The sequence below is a fragment of the Phragmites australis genome, chromosome 11 (assembly GCF_958298935.1).
Source record: "Phragmites australis chromosome 11, lpPhrAust1.1, whole genome shotgun sequence".
Taxonomy (NCBI): domain Eukaryota; kingdom Viridiplantae; phylum Streptophyta; class Magnoliopsida; order Poales; family Poaceae; genus Phragmites; species Phragmites australis.
The window spans coordinates 24452988-24477042 of NC_084931.1; the positions used below are offsets into that span (position 1 = coordinate 24452988).

General features: G+C 47.9%; 3 protein-coding genes and 1 pseudogene across 6 annotated transcripts; 2 read left to right on the top strand and 2 right to left on the bottom strand.

Annotated features, from left to right (window-relative positions):
• Positions 1–798: 798 nt before the first annotated feature.
• On the bottom strand, positions 799–5129 carry LOC133884329 (uncharacterized). 2 transcript variants are annotated; one of them, XM_062323690.1, is made up of 7 exons: positions 3269–5129; positions 3085–3140; positions 2582–2857; positions 2137–2373; positions 1882–2001; positions 1653–1781; positions 799–1216 (listed from the first exon to the last, which is right to left on the bottom strand). In XM_062323690.1, the coding sequence occupies exons 1-7, from the start codon at positions 5127–5129 to the stop codon at positions 1196–1198; spliced, it is 2700 nt and encodes an 899-aa protein (XP_062179674.1). In that variant the 3' UTR covers positions 799–1195. The 2 variants fall into 2 exon arrangements, 1 of the variants encoding a protein (XP_062179674.1); XR_009903087.1 differs by lacking the exons at positions 799–1216; positions 1653–1781 and having other exon boundaries at positions 2137–2345.
• Positions 5046–9995, top strand: LOC133884331 (uncharacterized). 3 transcript variants are annotated; one of them, XR_009903088.1, is made up of 5 exons: positions 5046–5183; positions 5716–6497; positions 6577–6808; positions 8824–8935; positions 9408–9541. XR_009903088.1 is itself a non-coding variant. In XM_062323692.1 (5 exons), exons 2-5 carry the CDS (start codon positions 5781–5783, stop codon positions 9531–9533), a joined length of 1152 nt encoding a protein of 383 aa, XP_062179676.1. In that variant the 5' UTR covers positions 5046–5183; positions 5716–5780; the 3' UTR covers positions 9534–9995. The 3 variants fall into 3 exon arrangements, 2 of the variants coding, with proteins under 2 accessions (XP_062179676.1, XP_062179677.1); XM_062323692.1 differs by lacking the exon at positions 8824–8935 and adding an exon at positions 8705–8781 and having other exon boundaries at positions 9408–9995; XM_062323693.1 differs by lacking the exons at positions 8824–8935; positions 9408–9541 and adding an exon at positions 7856–8676.
• Positions 9996–10160: 165 nt separating this feature from the next.
• On the top strand, positions 10161–12326 carry LOC133884333 (MADS-box transcription factor 4-like; annotated as a pseudogene).
• Positions 12095–14626, bottom strand: LOC133884330 (probable receptor-like protein kinase At1g11050). Its single transcript, XM_062323691.1, has 2 exons — positions 12561–14626; positions 12095–12226 (listed from the first exon to the last, which is right to left on the bottom strand). The coding sequence occupies exons 1-2, from the start codon at positions 14489–14491 to the stop codon at positions 12217–12219; spliced, it is 1941 nt and encodes a 646-aa protein (XP_062179675.1). The 5' UTR covers positions 14492–14626; the 3' UTR covers positions 12095–12216.
• Positions 14627–24055: the final 9429 nt, after the last annotated feature.

The following is a 24055-nucleotide window of genomic DNA, read 5'->3' on the forward strand; positions in this document are numbered from 1 at the left end:
GACAGCCCATCTCGAAGGAGCGGGGGAAGCCCATCTAGTCACCTAGCCAGCCCATTCTTTTGCATTTCTTTTTTCTTTTTCTTTTTTCTTTTTCGTTTTTCTTCTCATCCTTGTGGTTAAGTTTTCTGATTCTGTGCATTTTATATGCGCTCAACAATTTTAAATATTTGGCTCAACAAATTTCATACCTAATTGAACAAATTTGCGTCACGTGTTCAATATTTTATATCTAATTCTTTAAAACACCTTTATAACACAATCAACATTTTCTAAAACTTGATTCAACAATTTATAAAATCTAATTCAACATTTTGGAAAAGCAAGTTCAACATTTTTGTATGAATTGTTGAAACAATATATAAATTTTGAAATGATATGTTCGGTAGTTGAAACAATATATTTAAAATGTACTTTTTTAAAAATATATCCATATTGGATCTCATTTTGTTGCATAATTGTATAAAACAACATGGTTCAATCAGATTTGAAAATAGATGCATAGTTTAAGAGAATAAATGCATTTGATGATTGAGTTTGAAACTAGATTCCACCTACCAACTCTAATTGAAAGCTATGTCCTCAAACCGACCCGCGAACCTACTCAGCACCCGCGCGCACCGGCTATAATATTCATTTATTTATTTTCGGTATAAAAATTACTTAAATGAAATACATACATAAGGTTTATCAAAACATTATAAAATTTGCTTGGGCAGAACTAGACCAGCCCTACTGATCTGAAATCCAGACCCGAGCGGTCCAGTTTCAGTGAAGGTTTACTACGTTACAAAATTGAACTGTCAAAACGATCATCATATTATATTGGACAATAACATGTATACCATATTATTACTATAGATATCTTCAACACCTTTCTTCTAGCTGGTGACTTATCACACAGAAGCACTGATAATTCTAATTTGCAGTTTGTGACTTTGTGTGATATGGGACCTAAGAACCAGAGATTGTGTTTTTATGTTTATTCTAGTCCAGACGATTTGGAGCAAATTTACAATTTAGTTGATATTATATAGGATATCTAGCTCTTGCTAAAAAAAAAATTGATGTTTCCTTCGACTTCTACACCATGCTGTATCATCAAAAGGAGGGTTTCTTCTGTTTCCATCAATCCTTTCTCTCACATTGTTTTTACATTGAGCTATTTACAGTATATACAGAAGGGTGGTGTAACGAACTAAGACCCCTTGTAGTAAACCTGGTAAAATATGAAAGCATACCATTTAGTTCTTTAGACAGTAACAACACTGTTTTGCAAAAAGGAATGTCCATTTAGTCAATTCATTCTTGCATCACAAAAAAAGGATAAAATACAACATCAAACAGGCATTATCAACAAGTGGAAACATGAATGTTGATGGGGTAAATATGTTAGGATCATCACTGAATGCACATTTCTAGGAACCAAACTCTATGAATGAGGGTCGTAAAAAGGTTATTATTTCCCAATAGAACCATAGGACAAAGTTACTAACTAGCATGATGCAAAATACAATTTAGGTTTTGAGTCTAATGGAAGTATAAAATAGAACCAGAAGTTAGAAAAGCATGAAATATGCACAGCTGCCTACAAGCTTTGCTAAAGTGGAGATGCTGAATGAACAGATAGATGATAAAAAGAGAATGATATTTACCTTGATATCCCTGTTGGATAGTCCAATTATCAGCCTTTCGTTCCAGGACAGTATCGAAGTTATAATCGAGTCACAAGTAATGGAAGCAACATCTCGGAGTTCTACCTCTGATTCATCGTCCAATAACTCCTATGGAGGAGTTAACATAAGGAAAATACAAGGTACCAAATACATGTCAGCAAGACCTTTTCTTGAAGAGTTTATGTATCAACAAAGCAAGTAAACATACCTGAATATTGATGACTTTATCCCATCCACCAGTATAGAGCCATTTGCCACTCAATTTAACTGCATAAATTGCACCGTTTTGAAGCTTCTCTGATTTGACAAGGACATCATTCTTCCAGATCTGATTTCAAAAAGAAGAAAAAAACTCGAGATTTAGAAAAGAAAACTATCAGGATTTAGGGGGGAAGTATGTCGGAATTTATGGGACAGCATGTGGCTAGAAAGTCTAAGCTTCATCATTCAGATTTAGGTCAACCTTAAAGTATCCATTCTCATATGATGAAACTACAAAATTGGCTTCTGTTGAAATTGATAACACAGGGGCTATGCTTCCTGGTGTATCATCTTGCAGTACAGACAATGGTGTATGATCAGTGAGCCACCATGACCGAATGGTACCATCCCAACTTCCACTGTAAAGAATACCACTGGCCACTGAAAGGCAAGACACAGTTGATTTATGACCTGCCATAGTGCAGCGAAGTGAATAATCCTGCCAAAGCAGGATGCTGAATTAACTTCATATAACATGCTCGAATCATGTTGAATTGACAACAAATTCAGTAAGAGAATATGAAAGCCAAAATGTGCAAACTTATTATTTAGATATAAAAACTCAATGATCCAATAGAAGATGAGAAAGAGTTCTGAAATCACATTCCAGTACAAAGCCTTAATGAAGCAAAGCTTAGCATCGTTACCTCCAGTGACCAAGCCTTGATAGATTTGTCTCTACTACCAGTGTAAAGATAACCGGTTCCGGAGAGAGCCAAGCAGTGAACACCTCGATAGAGCCAATCATTATGTTCATACCATTTATTCAAAGGCTCTTCCCTGTGAGAGGAATCAACACGCCAGACAAAAATTCCACTACCGCTGTCTCCACTTATACAAAGGGACTGATTATCATTGTCAGTAGCAACTATTGCTGTGATTTTGTGTTCATGCCCCTTCAAACACTGTACATGAGAGAAGTCCTATGGAACAAAGCCAAGAACCAATATAAATCAGAATAAATGAGCCATATCAAAATACGGCAATTAGATGCAAAGGATATTTATATAATTATGAACTTGTGGTTCATTCAAAAAATAATTATGAACATGTGGCTACTGTGGTTTCTCACTAGAGAAGCATGCTGCCTTATTTCCAGAATGATACCCAGTTAACAAATTATCAAGAGAGAATAGCAACAGGTTCATACCTGCAGTGACCATACATTGATAGTTTTATCATAAGAAGAGCTAAACAAAAATCCACCTGCAGTAAATAAAGACTTATTAACAGGCAGCTCTTGAGCTAGCATTACAAAACTCTATTAACAAAAGAAACCAAATAACAAAATAGCGAATGATGTGAATAGTCCATTAGCAGTGTTGGACTTTTACCTCCAATGGCTAATCCTGTGACACAATCACGATGGGCAAGCAATGTTGAAGATTTAAACACTCCACCTGTCTGTGGGTCATCAATTCCTGACAAGTGACTTTCCCCACTGCTTATGCAACCACCATTATTTCCATCATCCTGATTTGAACTGTTTTCATCAGAACCTCGAGAGGGCTGCATTTTACCATCGGACTTGACAGCAACAGATTCAAGTAACATTGAAGATAACTCCCCGAAGAGTAAACACCTAAAACTCTTATCAGCTGCAAGGTCATCATCAGGAACTAAAGCATCATCACTGGATTTCATCAATGAGCCTCTGATACATTTCCAGACATCAGCAATCTGTGGGCGGTCTTTTAGTTCATAGCTCAAGCAGGATGCTGTAATCACGGCCAATGGTTCCAGTTGTGTACCAACCAATGAGGCTTGAAGCCTTGCAACCACTTCCTTCTCCCAATCATCATATGATCCTTCAGATTTCCATCCTGCCGCAAGCTGCTCATCCCCAGTAAGAATTGCCACCAATACACAACCCAGAGACCAAACATCCGAACTACACGCAACCAAGCCGTTAAAATCATGATCCTTCATTGGCGACACTTCACGTAGCATTGCCACCACCTCAGGGGCAACGAAAGCCACAACCTTGGCTGAACTATCACCTGCTCGGACTAGCCGGCACAATGCCAACGCCTGATTCAAATCAAACATGCAGTGCCCAAAGCGGTCGAGGCAGAAGCAGTCTAGCCCAAGGCACCCCAGCACCAGCCTTTCTCCGTACAACCCCATGATCGCTTCACACATCTCCATTGCAACGACTCCAATCTGAGCCATCCTGTCCTCTCGATTGATCCTCTCCTCCAATAACCGGGAAACACCACGCGGGTGCCGTTCGGAGACCATCCACAGCCGCGCCGCGTCGGTGCCCATCCAGACCCCGTAGACCCTGCACACCCGCCGTGCCAACCGCGCGGAGGCGGCGATCAGACCGGCCATCTCCTCCCTCGCCGCGTCGCTCAGCGCCCCGACCGCGGCGAGGACCCGCGACGCGTAGCTTGGCCGGTAGAACGCAGTCTCCTGCTCCAGAGGCCGTCCCCCGCCGGGCGTCTCGATCGAGAGGAGGCTGACGAGGCGGCCCTGGGAGCTGAACCAGGGCGCGCCGAGGTCGGAGGCGAGGGACCCGAGCGCGAGGCTGGCGGGGGTAGGCGCGGAGCGGAGCGGGGAGGCAGATTCGGGGAGGACGGCGTGGCGGAAGCGGGAGAAGAGGCGGGAATGGGCGGCGTGGAGGGGGAGCGGTAGTGGAGGCGGCGCGGTTGTGGTCGTGGCGGTGGTAGTGCGCGGTGGGGAGGGGGAGGGGAGGAGCGCAAGGAGGGCATGGTTTTTGGGGAGGGAGGAGGGGCCGAGCGAGCGGGAGAAGGGGACACACTGGGTGCAGAGTGGGCAGCGGAGGGATCCGACGGCGGCGGAGGCGGGCGGGAGGGAGGCGATGCAGGGGCCGCAGAGGGAGTGCCCGCATGGGAGCACGAGCGGCACGGTGGAGGCGTCGTCGAAGGGGCAGAGGCACACCGGGCACTCGGGGGGATCCGCGTCCGGAGGCTGCGTGGTGCTCGCCATGGTCGTCGCTTCGGCAAAGCGGCAGAGGAGCTCGCCGCGGCTGCGTGTTGGACTTCGCAGGCGGGTGCTCGGCTGGACGAGGCGAACAAGTTGGTCACTGACGTGTGGGCCCCACTGGCAGGTTCTGTGGTCCCAGTTCTTCCCCGATCTGGGTTTTAGGGACAATCGATTGCCAAAAAAACCGTCGCCGTCCATCCGATCCTCCCTCGCCACGGCGACGACGCCCGAGCTCCTCCCCCACATCGCTCTCAAGCCCGAAGCGGCTTCCTCTCCCCACGCCGATTGCTCCCACGCGAGGTAACAGAGCAACGAAGCCCTTCTATTGCTTCCCTTCCGTTCCTCTCTCTTCTTGTTTCTTTCCTCTGGTTAAGAACAAGAATCGCTGCTAGTTCGCTAGTCTCTGTTCTTATATCTGTCCTCAGATTGTCCCAATACTACTACGCCGATGGACTCCAATGCAGCCGAGATCATAGGGGGATAGACAATGTGTGTTCTCTTTTGCCTAAGCCTAACCTTGCCGTGAAATTCGCACTGTTCACATATTGCATCTAGGACGCTACTTTGCAATTGCAGTTGTTACGAAAATCGGAATAGGCACTCGATGGGTTCGTGCATGGTTGGAAAACATGGGCATTCATGCCAGTATAGCAACTAGTCGTCTTTTGTTGGCGTATAATAATTGACACGCCATCAGATTATTTAGTGGCATTGGATCTTAATTTGTTAGATTGCATGATGCTGTTGGCTACCATTACTATGTTCCCAAACCATACATTGCATGCAGGAATTGCCTGGTTGTTGCCCTCTGAATCTGTGAATTTTCTTGCAGTTACTGATGACTAATTGTTGACGCTTGTAAGTTGTCGCTGCTTGAACTTCGAAGGAATCTGCCAGATGAAGGCCAAGAAAACTGTGAACGGATCATCATGCAGCAAGAGCAAGTTGTTTGACAGTCTGAGTGGCAAAGATGTTTCAGAAATAGATCCATCGTATAAACTTTTTCTGGAACATTTAAGAAAAGATGGGAACACTTATGTCCTTGATGTGCCAGACGGGGACCATGGCATGCCTGTTTCTGTGAGGTATGGGGAGGATGGTGCATCCGATGGAAACGCAAAGAACAAAGATGGCCCAAATTCGCCCAATGGTTCACTGCATAGAACTCAGTGTGTTCCAAATGGCAAACGACCAGGTGTAAAAGCAGGCAAGGCTGCCAGTGGAAATGTGGGTCACTCCTTTTCACCAAAGACATTATCTGTGAAGAAGAAGAAGAAGAAGACCTCAGCTGTGGATGAATCTTATGGGTTATTTCTGAGCCTTGTGAAGTTCAAGGATGGTTTCATGGTTATCGAGCCAGAACCAGGTGTTACGATTGTATACGAGCAAGAAGAAGAGACTCCTGCTGGACATGATGAACTGAGAACTGGAAGTTCCACGAATGACCAAGAACCTTTGATGTCTCCACTTGAGAACATGGGGGAAGAGTACGCTATGCATGCATGTGAAGATGGACTTGGACAGTCTGATAAAAGTACATCTTTGGATAGTCAGGATGTGATCTGCACAGATGAACGTGGACTTGTACTTTACACTGAACCTTCTGATTTAAACGTGAGTTATCTTCTGCATAATTTACAGTTTTCTCATTAAACGATGCTGTATTTATTCTATAGCTGCTTTTTGGGCCTAGGCATGTGAAGATGATCAAGGAGCACCTCTTGCTCTTTGCAGTGGTGGTTCCTCAACATTTGATGAAAAACTCAATGCCATTTTAAGTCAGCCATATGACCAAAATGAATATGAAGAGCTTTGGAGAAAAGCCACTGACCGGAAGCCTGTGAGTAGACAGAGACACTTGCGAAGTGCATCAAAGCGCTATGTTACAGAGGCAATTGGGTTATCGTACCTCGATTACTACCCAGGTAATTACTAAATTTTGATAGGTAACTTTTTTAATTCGACGAGGTTATTCAGTCATTCCCCCATCATTGTGTCCAAGAGCTTGATTTTTGAGGCGGCATGGTCTGCCTTTTCAATCAACCTCTGGGCACTGACCATTGAGTTCTCCTATCTGTACACGTTGCAAGGAGGCTTGGTCTGCAGGTGGAGGTTTGTAATGGGGAAAGGATAATTCCCTGAATTTGAGCAAGTTGTTGACAAGCATTTAACCAATCGTGCATTATATGATCGAGTACCATCAGCCAAGTGATTTATGCTCTCATCCTATAGCTTTGACCAGCCAAATGGAATGAATTTTTTGAAGGCTTCATTATTTTCCTCCACTGTATGGATCATTCACATCAATTCAGAAGTCACTAATCTTTATTGTTTCTCACTAGTTTTATAACCACAAAAAAAAAATGATATGTAGCATACCACAGAGACCAAGACCTTGAAATTTCAGCTAGCTTTAGCTTCTTACTGGTTGTATTTAACATAGTTTTTATTTCTGTTATGCATGTATTGGTGGTACTGGTGACCTTTCTTCTCTATACCGGGATCTTGTTTCTCGTACATGTGATACCTATTTTACTTGTATGCTTTGTTGTTTGGACACGAATAACCGTTGTTAACTTTGTATAGATTGAACAAATGATAGATGGATACATTGAGACCCAATGGGCACTATATATAGAGAGAGGTACATGAGGGAAACCTGGGACTAGGAGATTATTCTAATATCCTTGACTATTATACCCTTAACACCCACCTCAAATGCAATGTGAAAGCAATAGTGTTGCATTTGAAGAGTTGTCACTAAGCATTAGAGTTTTTTTTTAATGATACATCTGAAGTCCGATATTGAAGATGTCGTCGAAGCGTGCAACTCTTTAGCAATGTCGAGGTACAAAACGTTCTCCTCCACAAGAGGGTACTGCCTTCATGACTACTTCAGCAAATACCTTCAAATATGAATCTTGCTTTGGAGACTTTGAACACAATGAGAATAGTGAGGCGTGTCAAATAAGGCTAAAGGGGAGAATAGAGAAATCACTGTTTCAAGATGGCAAGCAATGAGACAATATCGTGATGACCACAAAGACAACCTCTAAGCACCAAGCAACAACCACTAGCAGTAGATTTGGACACGGCGGAAAAACAAAGACAAATGAAAAGACTCAAGATTGTAGCAGATAGTAGCACCATAGCATACAAGCGGAGGCAAGATGACGAGGCCGCGCACGACGTGATGGGTCCTCCTTTGACCAGGGGTGGCGAACTATGACAAGGTCGGCGGACGGTGCGACGACGCACATCAATCGATGGTGATGGCGAAACCGCAACACAGGGAACAACCGGTGGCTGACTAGTGATGTGGAAGACGATCTAGATCTAACAAAGATGATGTTGACTCGGTGCTGCATGGGCATCGGCTGCTACATCGCTTCCCCTTCTGCTGGATGAGGGCAGCTGCCGATTGGAATGGTGACAAGGCCAGCGGAGAGCGGCGCACGACGGGCGGGCACAGGTCGACAGCGTGCGATGGATCCCGGCTGCGCGCGATGGGCTCGCGCAGGTGGGCGGCGCACGCACGAGTGTATTAGAGTAATATCCTAGTCCTAGGGTTTCCCTCATGTACCTCTATATATAGTGTCCATTATGCCTCAATGTATCTATCCATCACTTGTGCCATCTATACAAAATTAGCAAATGTAATATGTTCCTATACACTTCTGGATGCATTAGCTCTTGGTTCTGGTACCAATTTTGAAGGCTGTGATTTCAATGCTGCAATACAAAGTTACCTGGCATGAAATCAATTGGTATATTGCATTTAGTACTTTTCAAGCAAGACTAATGTTTGGCTAATCATGCAGATCTAGCCGTACAAATAGACTCAGCTGACAGTGATGAGAGACTGAGTCTACTAAGAAAATTCTTCTTCTGGTTGGAGGTGATCAATGTTTAACGCCCTATTTATTATTTTATTTGCCAGTGCTTATGAGTTATGATATCTGCCGATGGAGATGAAAATTGGTGAATCCTAAACGATTCACATGCAGTGCTTTTCTTTTCAAGGATATGCAGGACAGCAGGAGCAAGAGTATGTATGTACCTTTCCAATAAAAAGAGAGCGAAACTGAATGCACAGGTTTTACTGAATAAGTAAAAAGTTAAAAAAAACTAACCAATAAGTGAAAATCTGGGGTTTTTTGAACTGTACAATGCTTTTTAAAAAAATATGATATTGTTGTGGCTGCTTCATGGTCTGGTGTAACGGGGAGTAAAGTTCAGTACGAGCAGTAATCATAAAATCTATTCAGTTCCGTTATGAATGAATTTGCTTAAAGATTATTTCAGAGTTTCGTTTAACAGAAGATATAAAAGGAGATCTGGTTTCGTTTTCACTTTATTGCATTACCCTAGATATTGGCCGGTGTATCATTCTTTCAGACCTGGTGGCTCACCTATAATGCTCAGGCAGTAGGCAGTATTCGAAAATTCCAACTCTGGTTTAAAAGAAAGCGATGTTCTTCATGGATTGCACAAAATCTAAATTTGTCCGCGTTTTCTTTGCAGAACTTGTGCCATGAGGGAGCCTACATGCCATGGATCTCCAAGCCACTAGCCTGTGATCCCATTTCGACAGATGATTACGAGCCGACGCCCGCGCTCCAGATGCGCGAAGATGAGGCCCAGGGATGAGCAATGAGCTGAGCATTCCGGTCCTTGCGTCTCGGATACTGCGTGACTACTCCATGTTTTGATGCATCAGATCAGGGCTCCTTACTAGGCGTGCACATGCATCAATGATTGCTGTGGCGCCACCTGAAGCTGTATTCGGACTCCAATCTGCCTGCCTTAGGGGTTTTTTTTTTTTTTTGAACCATGTGCCTTCCTTAGGTTTAGCTATTGTTACGCAGGCTCCATGTAGCTTGCCTGCAATGCTATTTTGGAATTCAGACTAAGCTGAGCTTGCAAAGATTCAGTGTCACCTCCAGTAGAGCTGCTGGTCAAAGGTTTCATGGACTTTAAAGCATCTCATGCGATGTGCCTAAGGGCTGTGGTCTCTGCTGAATGTTTCGCTGATACCATGTATAAGAGCTATATGCTCGACTGAATTGATTGATTGATCATTGATCAGAGTACATCATATATATAATGCAATGCTCAACAGAAACAGAATATGCATGAGGATCGGCCACGAGCTGAGCCATGCAGTGGTGAAGCGCCCTCGGTGGAGCTCATGCACAACAGAACCCTGGAGACGTTGCATGGCTCGGTTGTTGCCTGAAGACTCGGTGCAGATAGGCGTCGAGCCGTATGAAGCATGCAAATCTGTTAGACGTGGCCGGTAGCTCACTATGCAGATATATATGTCTGTTTTGAAAATTTGAAAAATTGCATATGTAAACTCCTCTCGAGGGTCGGCACAGCTCACATGCAAACGTAACCAAACAAAGGCACGAGAGCGGTTTCCATTTCCAGCCCTGCAATCCTGCACCGGCCCGAAAGCTCCCTCACCTCCGCTCCCTCCATGGCGACCTGCTTTACTCCCTCACCGTCCCCTATTCCGGCATCTTCCCCCATCCATTACATCCACTCCCACACAAAGATCCAGACCACTTCGGCTGCTCGAGGGGAGGAAGAGGAAGTGATGCGGGGTCGGCTCTTCTTCGAGCTCTTGTTAGGGGTTGAGGAGGTGAAAGTGAGGAGGAAGAGGAGGAGAGGATGGGGCATGGCAAGATGGAGATCAAGAGGATGGAGAACTCCACCAACCGGCAATTGACCTTCTCCAAGCGGCGGGCCGGGATCATCAAGAAGGCACGTGAGATTGGCGTGCTCTGCGACGCTGAGGTCGGCGTCGTCATCTTTTCCGGCGGCGCCAAGCTCTACAACTACTGCTCACTCAGGACAAGGTATGTTTCTTCGGGCTTGTTTTCCGATCTTTTTTTTCTCTCTTTTTACCGTGCGCTTGGAATTGATTGCAAAGACGCAATCTTTTGTTTGGTGGCAGGCTGTCCAGGATCTTGGAGAAATACCAGACCTCTCCGGGAAGATCCTGTGGGATGAGAAGCACAAGGCGCATGCTCTTCAGTTTTCCCCTTTCTTTGACCATTTGTTTTAGTACCACGAGCTGAATGGTTTAACAATGAGTCTGGGGAATGTTTCAGAGCCTGAGTGCAGAGATCGACCGGGTCAAGAAGGAGAACGACAACATGCAGATTGAGCTCAGGCTAGTGTTTCAGCTCAGATTCCCTTTTCATTTTTGTCTCTGAAATCAAATTTCCTTTCCATTTCTTGCTGCATATGAACTTCACTGTTCGTGTATCATGTTTTGATTGTGGTAGCCTGTGGCCTGTGCCTTGTGATGGTGCAGGCATCTGAAAGGCGATGATCTGAACTCCCTGCAGCCCAGGGAGCTGATCGCGATCGAGGAGGCGCTCCAGAACGGGCAAACCAACCTGCGCGACAAGCAGGCAACCATTCATTCGTTGGCTCCAGAGCTTCATAGTTGCTTGCAGTTCGCAAGTGCTGCAATTTTTCTGGACCGGGTTTTTGTTTCTGATGTTGGTTCCATTTCGTTATTGCTGCAGATGTCGGTTCCATTTCGTTATTGCTGCAGATGGACCACTGGAGGTTGCACAGGAGGAATGTACGAGCTCTAACTTGTTTCTTGTGCTTTGTTACCCTGTAGATCATGGACTATTTTTTGAAAGAAATCATGGACCATTTTCTTGGGCGAAAACATTTTTTACAGCTTCTGATCATCTATTGCCTTTTGTTTTTTTTTTCTAAAATACGCAGAAGAGTTACGTATCTTTGAATTAAGTGGAAAAGATAACTGAGATTACACAACGAGACCCGAACGGTCGAAGCCCCCCTGTGCATCTATTGCCTTTTGTGATTGCTTGCAGGGGAAGATGCTGGAGGACGAGCACAAGATTCTGGCTTTTAGGATGGTTATTCTCCCTTCTGAATTGCAGTTGAACATTTTCTTTACCGTTCCTTGTTTTCTACTTTTCACTTGGAATTTCCACACAAAATTCTGAACAAATTTGATGTTCTGAGGCTCTGAGCTAACTTAAGAAAACCTGAAAGCTGAGAACTTACTGAAGTTTTCCCTTCCGTTCCCAGCACCAACAGGATGTGGAGCTGAGCGGCGGCATGAGGGAGCTGGAGATCGGGTACCATCAGGTCCATCACGACGGGGAGTTCACTTCCCAGATGCCGTTCAGCTTCCGGGTGCAGCCCAACCACCCCAACCTGCAGGAAGACGAGTAGGCAGGATGCTGAACTCTAGTGTAGCTCTGAACTGAAGCTCTTCACCTGCAGCTTCTAGCTTGCAATTTCCTCATGCACTGTTGTTAGTTGTGTATCTTTCTTTTCATGTCAATCTGGATGAACATGCTGTCTGTCAGTATCAATAGTTTTGATGTGGCCGTGCGCATCGTCATTACAACTGAAATGAGTAATTAACCATGCTTGTTTAATATATATCTGTTCTTGTTGCTAGATTTTGAACACTCTGTCTTGGTGATGCTCATTAAAAACCAGAAATAGCAATGTATGTTTCTTTCATGAATTGAATACATTGTACAAATGAATGTCAATCAAGAAACATGGACACTTAACTCAGCACCCGTAGAAGCACTACATCCCTCTAGTTCGTAGCTAGTTTTTGTGTTCTATTCTATGAATCCATCAACAAAATTTTGCCCAATTCATCACCTGAGCATGTCCCCATTGTCCATGATCGGGCCACTGAACGCCGGTGAAGCACTGAAGTTGCTCCAGGCTTCGCTGAACATGAGGTTGTGCCCGTATGGCAGCGGCCGGTCAGGCAGCTCCGGTATGTCCATGTCCCCTTCCAGCATCCTCACCGCCTCGACGATGGTCGGCCGGAGCGCCACCATCACGTGCGCGCACAGGATCCCCACGAGCACGAACCTCTCCATGACCCCGCCCCTCGGGCTTTCGGCGGTGGACAGCGCCCCGTCGAGCACCTCCCTCGACTGTCCAGCCTTGACGAGCGTCCACGCCCAGTCGGTGATCAGCACCGGCCCCGCCGGGGCCGTCATGTCGAGCACGCGGCGCGCGCTCATGATCTCGAGCAGCAGCACGCCGAAGCTGTACACGTCGCTCTTCTCCGTGAGCTGCCCGTAGAGCGCGTACTCCGGCGCCAGGTAGCCGTGCGTGCCGGCCACGCGCGTCGTGAGGTGCGACTGCCCCTCCCGGCTCCTCCTGGCCAAGCCGAAGTCCGCCACGCGCGCGCGCATCTCGCCGTCGAGCAGTATGTTGGTCGCCTTGATGTCCCTGTGGTAGATCGCCGGCTTGACGCCGTAATGTAAGTACTCGAGCCCCCTCGCCACGTCCAGTATGATGCTCCGCCGCTGCGCCCATGTCAGTGGAGGCCGCTTCGCCGATGCTTCCCTGTCCCGGAAGATGAAGTCCTCGAGCGCGCCATTCGGCATGAAGTCGTAGACGAGGAACCTCTGTTTCCCTTCCTCCACGTCGTCGTCGGCGATGCAGCAGCCGCGGAGCGGCACCAGGTTCCGGTGCCGGAGGTGGCTGATGATCTCCACCTCGTTGGTGAACTCTTCGTCCCCGCCCTCCACTTCCGGGTCGAGCATCTTCTTGACGGCGACCACTGACCCGTCCGCGAGGACGCCGCGGTAGACGGCTCCGAACCCGCCGCGGCCAACGAGGTTGCGGTCGGCGAAACCGTCGGTCGCCTTCGCGAGCTCGGCAATGTCGAACAGTATCGACCCGGTGTTGGGCCGCGGGTGCGACCGCCGCTCCGCCGACCCCTCCTCGGAGATCTTGTGATTCTTCTTCTTGTTATTGGCATCCTTTCTCTTCCTCCAGAGGAAGAATGCGAGGAGTGATGCGAGGAGGACGAATGCGATTGGGATGGCGGTGGCGTAGATGGCTGTGTTCTTGGATTTGGACGGCGTGGAGGGAGGCGAGGTGAGGCCGAGGCCGAGGGCGCAGGCGGCAGTGGGTGGGTAGGTGGGGCCGGCGGTGTTGGAGACGCCGGCGGCGTAGAGGACGGTGAGGTAGAAGCAGGGGATCGACTTGGTATCGTTGGCCGCGGCGGTGGTGAGGCGTGAGGTGGCACCGATGCCGGCGTTGAGGCAGCTCAAACAGCGCGACGGAGACGCGAGGTCGGAGCCGCAGGTGGAATTCAGGGCCTGGACGGAGTCGTTACCGACGGCGGCCGCGAAGTCCGCGGCGGTGGCAACGCCGGCGCAGTAGGACGGGGTGATGGCGAACTGGTCCGGCACCGGGAAGCAGGCGGGCACGAGGGAGGAACCCGGGAGGCCCAGCGGGGCACCGGAGAGTGCCTCCTCGAATCCCTCGAGGCACGCCGCGGATGCGCCCGCGGACGGGAGGCGGAAGCGGCCCGTGGCGCGGAGGCGCTCAGCGAGGCCGATGCCGAGCACGGAGAGCAGCGTCTGGCAGCAGGCCGTCATGTTGGGCGCACCCCCCGCGCACGGCGTCGGGTCCCACGGGAACGTCCGCACGTAGCCAAGGTCGAGCGGGCACGACTCTGACGTCGCGTTGCCTCCGCCCGCCCCCGCGGCACCCGCCGGTGACGTGAAGAGCAAGAGGAGGACGGCAACGAGCAGGAGAGGACTGAGGATTTTCGGGGTCGGCATTTTCGGGAGCCTTTGGTGGGCGAACGGCGGCGAGTGGCGGAGGAGCTCTGCTCGACTGACGTCGGGGCGGACAGTGAGACAAGGGGGGTGGTAAAATGGGGCGGCTACGCTCGGGCCAAGCTTTTGCGTGCACGGGTTATTTATCCGTCTAAAATATTCGCGCGGAAATTTTCGTGCATTTTAGGGAGACTGACGGGTGGGTTGGGTAGGTGCTCGTGTGCGTCGGATTGATTGGGACTTGGTAGTAGGGCCCGCTGACCGTTGAATAAGTCGTTGACCTCTGGACCCACCTGCTAGTGACTTACCCATTTCCAAAAATAGTTATTAAATCATAAAATCATTTTTCATTTTTCAAAGAATATTCGCTCTTTTCAATTCTAGAACTAATCTTCTAAGTAAACCTTGCAAAGGTCGTTCCTCTTCCATTTCAACTCTAATTTCGACGATTCTTTCTCCAAAATTCATTTACATTTAAAACATATCCAACCATATCAGTTTTATAAGCTTTGGAGTCCATTTGAAATTCAGTTTGAGTTTGAGCTGTTTTTGTCTGGTTCACTTATTCGACGTAATTGGTGTATTTTAGAGGAAGAAACATCTAGGAGTAACATGAGGATCTGGATTACGAAAAACAAGCAAAAGAAGACTTCGATAAAGGCAAGTGCTACACCCTTTAATTATATTTTACCTATGTTTTATAAACACAACCTAATAGAGTCAAATTTGAAATGCTATATACATGCATGATTAATTTAAGTAATTTAAATGCTCTATTAGTTATGATATAGTTTTATTTTGCCATACTTTGTCATTGATTACATGTTTTTTATTGAAACCCTAGAAGGTCCTTAACATCAACTATATTGATTGTTTGTATGATTGCTTGATGACTAATATGCTTAGGACTTATCATGTTGTTGTAAAGAATCATAATAAACAATCATAATAATTCTGCTTTTGCGAAATATATGAAATTTTATGTATGATGGGTGGTGTTAGTGAGCTAAAATATGGTGTTAATGAAACCCTAAAGTCCAATTTGACAAGAGTAAGGTACCCGCAGGGTTGGAACTACCTTGGAAGCAAGGTGCACCTATATGATGTTATTGCTGGAAGACATTTGTCTCGATCGTATAAGGATCACTTTGTTGTGACATCCTTCCTAACGACAACCAAACAATCACATGCCATGTATGTGACAGGACTTAATTCAACCCCACTAGCTTAGCTCGGTACCCACTCGAAGGCCGGTGGTGGTGGCAACAGGAGTCAAGAGAAGACTCAGGCAATCTGTGTGAAGTCCCATGATCCGCTTAGAGACGGTATGTGAGCCATGTTTACATGACTGGTAAGTGGTTATTGCGGTGATGTTGGGAGGGTGTTGAGTCTCGTTATGCCATCTCCTTCAGCTGCTAATGTGGGAGTCTATGTATATCTTATGGTTAAAGTATACAACCTCTACAGAGTACAAACTTATCCGGATAGTCGTATCCATGGTCAGTGACATGCTATGGTTCGGTCACAATGATTAGCTTCATGGTGTGTGTATCCCCTTAATGTGTGAGTGGCACATGCGCCCGTGTTTGGAAGTATTAGCTAGGCCCCGTGAGTTTAAAAAAAAAAAGTGGATGTCCGCCAACTATAAAACTAGAGAACTGGCGAGATAGATATATCCCCATAGGGCCAAGAACTCTAATATTGACTTAAGCTCGTTTTCCCAAATGCTTTTAACTCTACTTTGCCAACTAAGCCCCTACATAAAAATTGGCTTTTCACTAACACTAAACCATATGGCCTTATCCTTGTTTCATCTCTTAAGCATATATCTATCCCTTATAATGGGACTTGCTAAGTACCTTTTGAACTCACTCTTGTCCTTATTGTATTCAGATGAGTAACCGAAGAATGACTATGTCGGTGACGGTGACGAAGAGTAGAAGAATAAGGCTACATCCACACCCAAGTTGCATATAGGTATTGAGCTTACTAATTGTTTCCGCTGTCATTGTATTGTTGCTATTGAACTCTTTTAATTTGGCCAATAGGCCTTTATTGTAATGAACTATATAATGTATGTCCTATGTGAGACTTTGCTTAAGGTATTATAATATAATCGATGTATGATTATGATATAAATTTTGTTAGAAATGTGTAGATCAGTTATTGATGAAGAACTGATACGAGATAGATAGTGAAACCTAAAATGGGGTCCAACAACTATTACACCATCAGGATTTGTCATCCACCGTCGATGTGAGAAATGATACCACATTTGCACAATCTGACTCAAGAGCAATCGGTCTCTTCAACCATTCCACGGCAAGCTTCGATCCTTCTCGACAGACATACTTCAATTTTCTTAGTACAACCATGAAGCACCCGCGAAGGTGAAAGAGCTACATGTCTGTCATGGTCACGGATCACAATACGAATGCTTGCATCGCCAGTGGATTCTTCAAAGGCGTCACCCATATTCACCTTGACCCAACCATCTGGTGGTCGGATCCAAGACAAACAACTCTCCTTTATAAGTTTATATTGCCCTCTTTAGTCGATTTTATCACCCACAGACCGAGTTTTATTGACTTCCTTGTATTATCCATCTTTTGCCCATGTCGAATACCAAGAAGCGAGTCCCAATAATTCTGCACAAAACGGGGCGAATCGAGGATAGACGCATCACCCTTCCCATAAATTGCATCACTGCGCAAATGCTGTGCTCTCCGGAGAAGAAACAAACCTAAGCTTTAGCTTCTATTCCGATATTATCAAGCACCGCCAGCATCCATTTCGGACCCATGTTAACAAAGTTGCTCTCAGTGGCAATTCCCAATTCTTGCGTCGCACCTCTCGGAAGAGGCTCGAGCTTTTTGTACAGGAAACTACAGCACGAAAACCATCTTCTTGCTCTGTTTCACACAGCTTGCAAGTACTGTCATCTTCTAGATTTTGCCGCTTATGGTTCTGTAAATTAGACAACCCGTTTCTACCAATCTCCACTCAATGATCTTAACTTTCTGAGGAACCTGTCAGATACTCCAAGTGCTCACCGACGTCTCTGTTATTTCAGTTTGATTCCTTACTTTCAGTTTGATTCAGTGTGAGCATGGGCCGTTGTAGAAGCAAGCCATGCGCGTCTGTTGCAGGATTGTTGCATGCTTGAGTTCATGCAAGATTCAGGCGTGGTATGTTCGCTGGTCGTGGGGCACGGCATGTGTGCATCCGTGCCGTGAATCTAGGATTAGTTAGTTGTTAGGTTAGCTCTTTGTGTCTTTAAAAAAATAGAGCAATATACAGAAAAGGTGTGAAAATTGACAGCACTAAAACACCTGTGTTCTTTCGTGTTCTTGAGTGTGTTTTCGAGTTCACCGACGGCAAGGACTCACCAGTTAACTCTGACATTTGGTATCAGAGCGGTTAGAGTCATGGGGCGTGGCCATGTCTGTGCACTCCGTGCAGTCCACGCCTCTCCCTGGCGGGGCGCCTCGCTCGTCATCTCCACCGCCACACCGTCGAGTTTCCAACTCGCTGGCTCCGCGCCGAGGACGCCGTGGTGGTGTCATCATCGAGCGCGTCGTCAAGGAGTCAAGCGGAGCAGTGCAGTACCCGATGCTCACACGCACCAACTATCAGGAGTGGGCATTGCTAATGCGCGTGAACCTGGAGGCTGCTGGGCTCTGGTAGGCGGTTGAGCCGGAGGAAGGGGACATCGTCGAGTACCGTGAGCACAGGCTTGCCATTGTGGTGGTCCTGTGTTTCATGCCAACGGACATGCTCGGGTCGCTCGCACGCAAGTGTACTGCGCGCTTGACCTGGGAGGCAGTCAAGACAGTGCGCGTCGGTGTACAACGTGTGCGCGACGCCAACGCATGTCAATTGCTGAAGGATTTCGGGGAGATCACGTTCCAGGAGGAAGAGTCGGTCGACGACTTCTCGCTACGCATCGTCGGGCTCGCGAATCACATTCACACTCTTGGCTGCGACATCATCGACGCCGAGATCGTCAAGAAGATGCTCCAGGTTGTCCCCGAGCACCTGGAACAGATCGCGTACTCCGTCGAGACTCTCCTCGACGTCAACAACCTCTCCATCGAGGAGGTCACCGGTCGGCTGCACGCCATCGAGTAGAGGAAGAAGAAGCTGGAATCGACTGCAACACCCACCGTCGACAAGCAGGGCCTTCTGCTCCTCACGGAGGAGGAGTGGATGGCTAGCCTGAAGCTGCGCAAGAGTGGCAAGAAGCGTGGCAAGACCCGACGCAGGCACGGCGGCAGCATCAACAGTGGCCGTGACGGCAAGGGCGCCCTGTCAGGGAGCGCGGGCCAGGAGAAGCCCAGTGACAACAATTACCGGAATTGCGGTAAGTCCGGCCATTAGGCCAAGGACTGCCACAGTAAGCCCAAGAAGGCACAGGCTCATGTAGCCCAAGGTGAGGAAAATGACCCCACGCTTCTTATGGCCCATGCTACTCTCTCTTCGCCATCCACGGTCACTAACGCGCTGGCTTCCGATTTCATTTCGTCCCCAATATCGTCCACACCGACGCACCACTCCGTCGAGATCCACGAAGCCAAGGTCTTCGCCCAGCTCGGACCTTCGGCGGACCGCGAGCATCACCGATGGGTGCTCGACACCGAGGCAACCAACCACATGACAGGAGCCCGTAGCGCTTTCTCCGAGCTCGACACCAAAATTTGTGGCTCCATCAAGTTTGGCGATGGCTTAATGGTGAACATCTAGGGTCGCGGCACTGTCGTCTTCAGCTGTAAGAATGGAGAGCATCGCGCGTTGACTGGGTGTACTTTATACCCCGGCTGACGGCGAACATCATCAGCATCAGGCAGCTGGACAAGTTCGGGTGTCATGTGGAGATCGACAATGGGCTGCTCCGAATCTTCGATCAGCAGCGCAAGCTCCTCGCTTGGGTGCAGCGCTCCACGTCTCGCCTGTACACCCTGGAGCTGCAGATCGGTAGGCATGTGTGCCTGTCGACGCGTAGCTTGGAGGCGGTGTGGCTTTGGCATGGCCGGTATGGCCACCTCAGCTTCCAGACCCTGCGCAAGCTGGCCCAGGAGGGGCTGGTACGCGGGCTGCTGTCACTGGACCAAGTCGATTAGGTCTGCGACGGTTGCCTGGTAGGGAAGCAGAGGAGGGCGCCATTCCCGTACCAGGCACGGTGGAGAGCGGCGCACGTCCTTGACCTTGTCCACGAGGATCTTTGCGGCCCCATCATGCCCACAATGAAGAGCGAAAATAGGTATTTCCTCCTACTGGTTGATGATTTAAGCCGCTACATGTGGCTACAGCTCCTCGCCAGCAAGGATCAAGCGCCGGTGGCCATCAAGAACTTCCAGGCGGTGGTGGAGGTCGAGTCCGATAGAAAACTTAAGGTGCTCTGTACCGATCGTGGGGGGGGAGTTCACCTCCGTGGAGTTTGGCGAGTACTGCGTGGCCCGCGGCATCTAGCGCCACCGCCCCCTACTCCCCAGAACAAAACGGGGTGGTTGAGTGATGCAACCAGAGCGTCGTGGCGATGGCACGGTGCATGCTGAAGGCGAAGGACCTGCCCGGGTACTTCTGGGGCGAGGCTGTGATGATTGCTGTCCACGTCCTCAAAAATGCTCTGACGCGCGCACTCGAAGGGAAGACACAATACGAGGTGTGGCATGGCGAGCGCCCGGCGGTCCACTACTTCTGCATCTTCGGCTACATCGTGCACATCAAGAATACACGCCCCAACTTGAAGAAATTCGACGACCGAAGCATAATCACCATCTTCGTCGGCTACGAGCTCGGGTCCAAGGCGTTTCGCTTCTACGATCCCTCGAGTAGACGCGTCATCATGTCACACGACATTGTGTTCGACGAGGCCGCACAGTGGGACTAGGACACCACCTCTGTCGACCTTGATGCTATAGGTGGCGAGCCCTTCATCGTCGAATACAACATGGCAATCGACTCAGGCGCGTCTGATGTTGTGCACATGCCAGTTCCCGAGTCATCCCCGGCAACGTCTCCACTGAACCAGGTTTCCACCCCAACTCCCTTGCCAGCACCCGCGTCGCCACCACCTGCTCTGTCTCCATCTGTTGATTTAGTGTCGCCACCACCAGAGGAGGCTGACCTGTACGCGGATCATGATGACGCTCCACTGTGGTTCCACACCATCGACGCTGTCATGGGTCTGTCCTTGCCGCCAAGACTTGTGCCCCGGGTGCTCGACGAGGAGCTCCACTTTACCACGACAGATGAGTCTGCTTCTTTTGGTGAGGCAGAGCGCGAGGCATGCTGGCGGCAGGTGATGCGCGAGGAGATGAAGGCAATATAGGACAGTGCCACTTGGGAGTTCGCCGCGCTTCTCACTGGGCACCGAGAAATCAGGCTCAAGTGGGTCTTCAAAGTTAAGCGCGACGAGAATGGCGATGTGGTGCGGCACAAGGCAAGGCTGGTGGTGAAGGGCTACGTCCAGCGTGCCGGGATTGACTTCAACGAAGTTTTTCCCCCGATGGCACGGATGGAGTCGGTGCACACTCTGCTGGCACTGGTGGCACACAAGCGCTGGGAGGTCCATCATATGGATGTCAAGAGCGTGTTCCTAAACGGCGAGCTGAAGGAGGAGGTGTACGTGTCCCAACCGCTGGGCTTCATCGTCAACGGAAGAGAGGACATGGTGCTCCGCCTGCACAAGGCGCTCTATGGCTTGCGCCAGGCACCGAGAGCCTGGATTGCCAAGCTGGATGCCTCCATGGCGTCACTCAGTTTCCAGAGGAGCAGCTCTGAGCACAGCATCTACATGCGGAGCAGAGGCGCATCGCGGCTGGTTGTTGGTGTCTATGTCGATGACCTTATAATCACTGGCACCAGCACCGGCGAGATTGCGACGTTCAAGCAAGAAATGAAGTGCGTCTTCCTCATGAGCGATCTGGGTCTCCTCTCCTACTACTTGGGGATTGAGGTGAACCAGAGTGCGGTGGGGATCTCGCTGTGCCAATCCGCGTACGCCGGCAAGCTACTGGAGTGGAGTGGCATGGATGCCTGCAACCCGAGCCAGACTCCCATGGACCCGAGGCTCAAATTGAGCAAGGAGAGCGCCTCCCCGCTCGTCAACGCCACTAAGTACTGACGCATCATCGGCGGCCTTTGCTACTTAGTGCATACATGGCCAAACCTCGCCTACTCGGTGGGGTACCTGAGCCGGTTCATGGAGGCACCACATGAAGATCATCTCGTCGCGGTCAAGCGCGTACTACGGTATGTCGCTAGGATGCATGACTACGGTGTCTTCTACACCAGGCGGGAGGAAAGACGAGTGCGGCTGGTCAGGTTCAGTGATGCTGACATGGCCAGCGATATTGACACACGAAAGAGCACCACCAGCGTCGTCTTCTTTCTCGGCAGAAATCCCATCACCTGGCAGTCGTCCAAGCAGAAAGTGGTTGCTCTGTCTTCATGTGAAGCAGAATACATAGCAGTAGCAACAGCAACATGTCAGGCGATCTGGCTAGCTCAGCTCATGACTGACATAGTTGGCACCGAGCCTGGAGCACCGGAACTCAAGGTGGACAACCAGTCTGCCATTGCCCTTAGCAAGAATCTTGTATTCCACGATCGAAGTAAGCATATTGATACAAGATTTCATTATATCTGAGAGTGCCTCGATGGGAACCAGATTGTTCTTCGGCATACTCCAACAGAGCTGTAGTTGGTGGACATTCTGACGAAATCACTCGGACGTGTGCGTTTCCAGGAGCTGCGTGCCCTGATCGGCATCAAGCAAGTCGGCGAGACCAAGGATTAGGTGGGAGAAATGTCATATACTCCAAGTGCTCACCGACGTCTTTGTTATTTCAGTTTGATTCCTTACTTTCAGTTTGATTTAGTGTGAGCATGGGCTGTTGTAGAAGCAGGCCATGCGCATCTGTTGCAGGATCGTTGCATGCTTGAGTTCATGTGGGATTCAAGCGCGGTATGTTCGCCGGTCGTGGGGCACGACCTGTGTGTGTTCATGGCATGAATCTAGGATTTGTTAGTTGTTTAGGTTAGCTTTTTGTGTCTTTAAAAGAAAAAAGCAATATACAGAAAAGGTGTGAAAATTGACAGCACCAAAACACCTATGTTCTTCCGTGTTCTTGAGTGCGTTTTCGAGTTTGCCGATGGCAAGGACTCACAGGTTAACTCTGACAGAACTGTTGTTTCCCAAATGCATGCCCAAATCTTGCACCCTCCATCAAACAAATTGCTATTAGAACCTTCATTCCTCTCCTCCAAGAATTCATGCAAAGCAAGACGGTATAGGCGCAACGCACCGAATGTATATGCCATTCTTGTCGTAGTTCCATGCAATCACGTCTTCCGCGTGGTGTTGAGGCTAACTAATTTTCAGAATCCTCCCCCCACCCCCAATCATGTCAATGAGAAACAGCCTAATATGGTTCACGTCCCAATCCCGAACATCGAACCAGAACAACTGATTCAACCATCAGAGCCTGCATCTGTTCCCCATTCCCGTTACTAGTCAATGAAAATTCCTCGTCCATCACTAGGCATGGGAATTTACATTGAAAATTGCATCAATAAAATGATCACAAACCACCGGGTCAAGTTCACATCATTTAAATTCTTACGGTGAGTCAATCCTGAATTGCATGTCTTGAAGCTGTATGGTTAATTGGCTACTGCTCGCGATTGTTAAGCATGGGTTCAATCTGCAACAAGGTTCCAAACCTTTCAAACTATTTTTCAGAGAGCAGTGAAGTACACCAACATGATGGTCTTTTTTATAAAATTTTTATCTAATCAAATGATTCATCGTGGTCGTGAATGTCACATCCGGTTTCACAAGGCCAAATCAAATGTAAACTATATATATATATATATATATATATATATATATATATATATATATATATATATATATATATATGATGACATCATTAGTGATAATAGTATTATATCAAATAAAAATTGCTTTATTCAAACAAATACCAGAGTTTTGAACAGCAGCGGAAGAACACGAGAACACTCCAACGAAACCTCAAGGCACACCACAAGCAATCGACTGAGGGAAACACGACCTAGGACGTTCCGTCTTCATTGTAGTCTTTAGCTTACTTGATCTTCGTATAGTATACTCCAACTAAGCAGCATTTATTATTAGAAATAGCAAGTGTGAGTACATATCGTACTCCACAAATATGGAAAATCATGACACAAGGGCTTAAGAACAGAAAGGCTTGACTCAGATTTACTGCATCTATAACATCCTAACCTAGGACTCAAAAAGATATAACAGTCATATTTACTATGTGTGACAACACTAACTTCATAAGAACATATCATCGAATTCCATCCGACTATTAAAACTCACTAGATATTCCATGTCCGGTTACCAATTCATTGGGTTATCACCATCCGACTACCAAAACCCAACATCCAAGATCCCATACTAATCATGAAGAAGTACAAGCCTGCTCTTGACCGTGAGCATAGCTGATATACTAGTTTTACACTCTATAGAGGTTGCACACTTTACCCACGAGTCGTGATTTCATCACCCACATTACT